Source organism: Contarinia nasturtii, unplaced genomic scaffold (assembly GCF_009176525.2).
Source record: "Contarinia nasturtii isolate CC-2019 unplaced genomic scaffold, AAFC_CNas_1.1 Cnas_scaffold_1796, whole genome shotgun sequence".
NCBI classification, from domain to species: Eukaryota; Metazoa; Arthropoda; class Insecta; order Diptera; family Cecidomyiidae; genus Contarinia; species Contarinia nasturtii.
Window position 1 is genome coordinate 1 of NW_022199127.1, and position 7,126 is coordinate 7,126.

Consider the following 7,126-nt stretch of genomic DNA (forward strand, 5'->3'; position numbering starts at 1 on the left):
TGTTGTATTCATAAAAAAACCATCAACAGAGTGAAATTAACTCCTTCTAAAGCATAAAACAAATACAAAATACGCCGACACATTCAAATTATATGTTTAAGCACTTTAACAATCGAATGCATAGAAATTATGCAAGGAATGCAAATTCAAATAAAAAAAACAATGATTCTTAAAAGTTTCACCACGCTTAAAATGTGACAGATCATTCGACTAACACACAACTCACACTGCATTCCGATGTGAAAAATATTCCTATACTGTAAACACACACATTTTTTGTTTATAAACCGTTTGAATAAGGAAATTGTGTGTGCTGAACTAATGAACGGACTCACAGTTTGTGTATGTGTAAACACTAACAAGCAAACGAAACGGCATGATTATTAGCCTGTCGCGATGGATATACTCAAATCTGTATGGACTGCTGTGTGTTAATGTGTTGTATGGACTGCTTGTGTGTTAATGTTGATTCAAATCATATACCGACTTCACTGGCCAAAAATTGCTTACACAGAGTTTTGTTGTACGATTGTGAAAATGCGTTTAACATAAATACTTTATTTTGTTTATTTATCGAATTCAAAGGAATCGCAACAATAAGTTATCAAAGCAATCGAATAGAGTCTATATATGTGCAAGCGACAAAGAAAAAAAACTTCAAACTTCATGCGTTTCATATTTCTTTTTCGCTTCGGAAAGTGCCATTATCAATCGCTTTGTTATATGAATGCCATTAAATAATATAGAATTCTGTGTTCTTTGAATTCAAAAGTACCATTTTCTCATTTAGAAACATCGGAAACACCCTAATGTACATATTGTTTCTTTCATAAAATAATTGTATATGCATATTGATAGGGAAAATGCATCCATTATGAAGCACATATTGACGGTCGTTTTCGGGGTTAGATTCGTGTGTAGTTTCAGTCATTTCCATTGGTTTGGCATGGTGGAACATTCAGGTGTGAAAACATGGAAAAAGGGAAAGACAACCATTAGTATCAGTTGAACTGGGTATAAAATCCTTTTTTTAAATTAAAAACTTTACTCACCTACGGGCACTCCCTCTCCGTACAATGTTGTACTATTGTACAACTAGACCACAAGACTTTATATAGTCTGTTCATGTCTAGCTACGCTAACTATAATAGTTAAAATATTTTATTTTATGTAATTTTTTGAATGTATGATTAATTGATGATGTTTGTTAGTTGACATTGTTGTTTTAGTCCGGCGGTCTTAACAATGAAACTGGCAATGGTACATCAAAGATCCGGCAAAGTCCTATGTAATTTAAAGCAAATACATTAAATAATGAATATTCTGTTTCCAATTGATTCATACCTTTGAGCATAATGCATTTTGCTGCAACAATATCTCGGTGCCAAGTAACTGTTTGTGGAACAACATCATCATCATCAACATTTAATGGCCAATTTTTGTAGGTAACTTTAACCTTTGACATTAAACGCCCAGTCCGAAGTTTTTCGTTCACAGCCTCACGATTGCCATCGATAATTTGTCGCTTAATAATTGCACGTTTTCTTCTCAAAACACGTCTGTTGACCGTTGACACAATGATATCTGGCAGTCCAGCGACTGAATCTGGCAGGCCATCAATCTTTTTCGCTCTACAATCGTAGCACACTTTAAATCGATCATCTTTTGTGTGCCTTGGAAAACGTTCCTGACAATTCGCGCATGTTTGTGATGTTCCCCATTCATCTTGCATTTCAACTTCTGAATGTCCAAGTTTCTTAATGCTCACACGAAACATACGCGATCCCGGACATCTTTTACGCTTTTTTATTCCAAACGGTCGATCGGGTTTCATCGCCCAAGCACCAAATTGAACCAACGACGGTTTGTTGTTTGTCACACACACGGCGATTTGATCATTTACTCTGGTCGAGCGAATGTGATGGTCTAAATCCAGTCGTGCATATTCACGCGTCGCATAAGCTGCCATTCCTTTTCGTAACATTTTAATGCGATATTCAATGTATGATTTCCATGTTGAATTACGTGGTGATGGTGGACGATATGGGTATGTTTTGAGATGTTCCTTCTCTTCGATATCAAACCATCCAGCCAACTTTTTCGCTTCTTTGTCTCGTTTTTTCTGCTGAGTTTCCCAATGAAAACGCTGGTTTGGTATTATAATGTTTTCCTTCAAAATGCAAAATGATACAAAAAACTATGAGTTTCTATTCAAAACCATTTCAAATTACATTTCAAAATATCTTACCTCAACAGCCGGCTCATCAGGTGTTTTTTGAATGTTGCGACGCACTACAGTTAACCACGATTTTTCATTCGGATCGATTCCAATGATGTATTTCTTGCCAATGAGTTTTTCCGGCCCCCGATTCGCTTGGGTTGTTTGCTGTGGTCGTTGTTGTCGCTGTGGTCGTTGTTGTCGCTGTGGTTTCTTGTACATTATGGATATTGAAACACTATCGGTCAAAATCTGATGATGGAATGGTTTCGATTTGCCCAATTTATTTATTTTACCGACATCGAACAACATATTCCATAGACCTGATCGATCAGTTCGGGTGTAGTACTCTACTTTTCTCTTATTCATCCGGTTGGTCCGCGTATTGAGAAAAGAAGGCACCAAATCAAGCTCGTTTACAATTTTATAATACAAGTCCTTAATGTCCAATCGCACGTTTTTCAAATGGTAGTCGCATAATGGTATAAGAGCAAAACTGCTTATTTTTGGTGGTCGATTGATTGTTGGCTCTTGAAAGTTCGGATTGTTACGAAACATTTCATGAATGGTATTCCATTGTTCGGCATGACTGTGATACACTTCTATTTGCCGTTGCATTTGACCGAACAACCACAGTGATTCAAACCAACGATATTTTGCGAAAAATTTCATACTCACTGTTCCCGACCATCCAATTTCAGTCAAATCTCTCATTAAAATATTGAATTTTTCAACGCGTTGTGGATCCACATTATTACCATTATTACCATTTGTTAAATTCTTAAATCGATATGAAAACTCTTTGGCATTTCTGATGTCGATGCTATCAAATCTTGAGTCATTGTTGAATCGATTGCGATACCAACAACGCATTCGAAAAAAATACTCAAGTCGTTTTTCACACCATGTGTTGGTATTGGTTTGAATGTTTGTGATATATTGTTTATAAAAATATCTCAAACCATTTCCCAACTTTTCATCATCTGGCCATCGGAACTGTTCTTCACTGTTTCTTTCTACCATGAAACGAAACTCGGGCAATATCCGATATTGACTATTAATATTGTTAACGTGTTGGTTTAATACCGCTCTGAAACAATCGGCAATAAACAGTCTTGGATGTGGTTGCAAAAAAAATGCACGATCGTCATTATCAAGTGCTTCATTCAAAATAAAAAGAATAGAAAGTGATGCCAATGCTGCCACTTCTGTCATTTGAACACTGCGCTCGAATAGCATTTTGGTCACAGCTTCTCCAACTCTTTCAATCCGTTCATGTTGTTGTCGCAGGATTGTTTGAAGTCCACATTTTATTACAACGTATTTGCTTTCTTCTGGTTGATTATCATCGAGCTCGTCGTCATCCATGTCTTTTTCTGTTCATTCTCAAAAAACTGATTAAATTATTCGAAAATAAAAAATAGACACAAATTTAGAAAAAAAATGCAACAAAAATAGCATAGATTACGAATAAAATGAGATCACAATTTAAATGACAATCACTTATATCACAATTCAAATTAATCACTTCTTACCTCAACGATGTCACTCTGTATTCTGATTCAAATGATGAAATGTTTTCCAATATTCCACAGATGAAAATTTTGTTGGAATATTCACCGTCAATTTTATGAATGCTTTCTTATTTTGAAATAACAACAGAGACAATCTCAAAACCAACAGTGAATTTATCCGTTTAACATCGAACAAATGTTAGCCAAAAATGACGACAAACAAATTGTTTCATACTCTAATATAAACACTCACACATAATTCTCAAGAATTCCTTTTACAAGCAAAGCACAATTTGTGCACAATTTTTTTACAAACAAAAAATGAGAACACACTCATATCACAATTCAAATGAATAACTTCTTATACTATATAACGCTGTGTCCTGATTAAAACGATGAAAATGTTTTTTTTTATTTTGAAATGAAGACAAAGACTGTCACAAAACGGACTGTGAATCTTTCCATTTGACATCGAGTGACTTCTACAGTTACGTTCCAAACACACCAAACCGTTGCTAAAATGACGATAAACAAAAAATGAATCTCATGTACAAGAATTTCATTTATTAATCACTGAATTTTGTTTTTTTTTTTCAACACAATGGCAACTTAACCATAATTACTTACCTTATTCTTAACAATAACTTCAAAATATTTTGATGCGAAAAAATCCCTATTTAGTTCGGTGCCGGAATTATAATTTCATACATTGTTCAAAGAAATTAATTGATACGATGCAATGTTTTTTTTTATTCATGCACAATCGAAACACACACAGAGAGAAGAGAGTAAGATTTGTATTTTCATCCTCTTTTTTTTCCGGTTTGTTTTTCAAATTTCATTTGCTTAAAATCAATCGTATGAATACGATATTATGAACTCAACGAGTTTATGTTATTTACATTTGTTTACATTGTATTGCCGCTACAGTTTCTTAGAATATAATAACAAAAAGAGAAACAATCGAAACACACAGAAGATGTTGTTGTGTATCGCAACACGAAAAAGCCGAAAAAGTGGTTCACATTATGCCTATATTCTACCTTCCATTTGACACGAAAATTGCCACAAAAATGGGTTAAAGCGTTACATTTTTTAACGTTAAAATGTCCTAAAAACGTTACATATTTGTCCGTTGGGTGTTGTGTACATTTGATAAAACCAAATCTCCCTTAGAACGTATAGTGGCGGTCCATTGGACCGCCCATACAAAATGCATGAAAACCTCATATAAACAGTAAAAAATAAAACAATTCAAAACTGTCAACAGTGTACATTCTGAATTTTGCGTTATAAAACGGTGCATATAGAGTAGATTCAGCAATGTAGCAAAGAATAAAAAAGAAAGAATTTGTGTATATGTGTATATAAGCTAAGAAACACAAACATGATTCGTTCGCTGTCGATCAAAAGTGTGGTTTCTGAAGATGAAATCAACACATTTTATAACAGCACAAAAGGTGGCGTTGATCATTCAAATTTCAAAATCCACCATCACGCGTGTGCATTGAGAGTCCACTTCCCGATGGTTTGCAGGTGATAATGGAAGGCGTTTGTATCACAAAACTAATTTCAGATTCAGTTTTCTCTTGAATTCATATTTACAGTAAAAGGTATGATCGACTGAGAATAAAAGTGACTTTAACCCTTTCATATGGAGAACGTCATTTGTCAGGCCAGTCTACAAAAACGGCGATAGAAACAACGTTCAAAATTACCGGGGTGTTGGTTTACAGTGCATTTTGTCAAAAATTATCGATTCAATCATCACAAAACATCTTAATCAATATTTGAAAAACATAATAGAGAAGATACCAAAGCTGACCCAATCAAAGTTACATCTGGGACGGGTCAAGGATATCCCATTGGCGCTTAATGACTTTGTTCATCATGTGTGTTATTGATCTACCATTCGTCGTTAGCGATTCTTGTATACTTTCATTCGCTGATGATACAAAAATTTCGAAATGTATCTCCTCAACAGATGATTGCATTAATCTACAGAATGACTTGGATCGTGTAGCAGATTATTATGGACGCAATTTATTGAAATTAAATGTAGACAAAACAAAGCTCATATCATATCATCGGGGATCACTGCAAAATGAATACAAATACAATAAAGAGTCTTACGGGAGTAAGACGAACTTTTCCGCACGGTGGTAGTTACGTATTTTATTAAGAAAGTTCAAAATAATATTTATTCGATTTTTCAAGCCTTTCAAGCGGCGTAAAGTTTGAGGCCAATAAATATGTTTCAACTTTGGCAACAAAATATTCTTTAACCCTCCTAGGTATAGTTCGAAATAAAAACAATATAGGATAGTTACGGTCTATTAGACCGTCCATACAAAATACAGGAAAACCATAAAAAAACAAAACAAAGTCACACTTTTTTTCAAATTTTTGTATTTTTCTTTTTTGAAAACACTGAAAGAAGGTTAAAAGTTAAAAATAAGAAAGATTTTAAGGAAATTATCAATTTGAATCATCGTAATCATTTACATGAAAGCGTTTTTTTTTCGTTGAAAAAAAAATATTTCGTTAAAAAAAAATACTTTCTCATGTAAACAAGTATTGAAATACTGAATGGAAATAGGAAAAACTTCCGATCGATTTTTCTCGCGATTCCGATGGAGAAAAAAAATTGCTAGTCATGTTATCCTCGGTGTGCTCGACTTCTAGAACACTTTGAACCAGGTTTGGGTCCACCTAATCCACAGGCATCCCTTCTAGCTACAACATCTATTACTATAGAAATCACCGATCGATTTTTCTTATTCTCGCTTATAAAAGCTATTTACTGTAGAATATCACTTGAAATGAAGAAGAGATGATGTAGGGATGAGCATTTTGAACTTCCCGAACACATTGGACCAGGTCGGATCTAACTATTCAACAGGATGCACTTCCAGATTAAGAAATCTCATTGTCGCAGTGAGAGCTGAAAACATGGGGCGGAAATGAATGAGACGAAATTTTCTCTCTCATGGGCGCAGCCATATTGAAAATTTTGTATGCGCTTATATGTAAAATTGGTGGCGCCACTGGTATATTTGATGGAAAAAGAAGAACATGTTTGAGTCTCACTCGTTTATATGTAAATTACATAGGCATTTCCAGGCCATGGCTGAAAAAATCAATAATATCATGTGACATGAATTGATCTGGAAGTGTATCCTATGGAATGGGTAGATCCGACTTGGTCCAATGTGTTTTGGAAGTTGATAATTCTCATCCCTGCATCCTCTTCACTTAATTTTAAGTGATATTTTGAAGAGAATAAGAAAAATCGATCGGTGATTCCTACAGTAATAGATGTTGTTGCCAGAATCGAATCCTGTGGACTAGGTGGACCCAAACCTGGTCCAAAGTGTTCTAGAAGTCGAGCACA

At 34.6% G+C, this 7,126-nt stretch overlaps 1 protein-coding gene and 1 long non-coding RNA gene across 3 annotated transcripts; one reads left to right on the forward strand and one right to left on the reverse strand.

Annotated features, from left to right (window-relative positions):
* The first annotated feature begins 874 nt into the window (after window positions 1–874).
* LOC116347303 lies at window positions 875–1,328 on the forward strand. Its single transcript, XR_004201681.1, has 2 exons — window positions 875–1,014; window positions 1,212–1,328. It is a non-coding gene; the product is annotated as an uncharacterized LOC116347303 (long non-coding RNA).
* LOC116347302 lies at window positions 1,074–2,549 on the reverse strand. Of its 2 annotated transcripts, XM_031777864.1 has the most exons (3): window positions 2,249–2,549; window positions 1,345–2,170; window positions 1,074–1,284 (listed from the first exon to the last, which is right to left on the reverse strand). In XM_031777864.1, the coding sequence occupies exons 1-3, from the start codon at window positions 2,528–2,530 to the stop codon at window positions 1,226–1,228; spliced, it is 1,167 nt and encodes a 388-aa protein (XP_031633724.1). In that variant the 5' UTR covers window positions 2,531–2,549; the 3' UTR covers window positions 1,074–1,225. The 2 variants fall into 2 exon arrangements, with proteins under 2 accessions (XP_031633724.1, XP_031633723.1); XM_031777863.1 differs by having other exon boundaries at window positions 1,074–2,170.
* Between the last annotated feature and the right edge of the window lie 4,577 nt (window positions 2,550–7,126).

Excerpts from the sequence above, each read along its gene's own strand:
- LOC116347302 (XM_031777863.1), bottom strand. The coding sequence starts at position 2,530 with ATGTTGTTCGATGTCGGTAAAATAAATAAATTGGGCAAATCGAAACCA. Across the intron at positions 2,171-2,248 it reads CTGATGAGCCGGCTGTTGAG|GAAAACATTATAATACCAAA; the intron begins GTAAGATATTTT and ends TGCATTTTGAAG.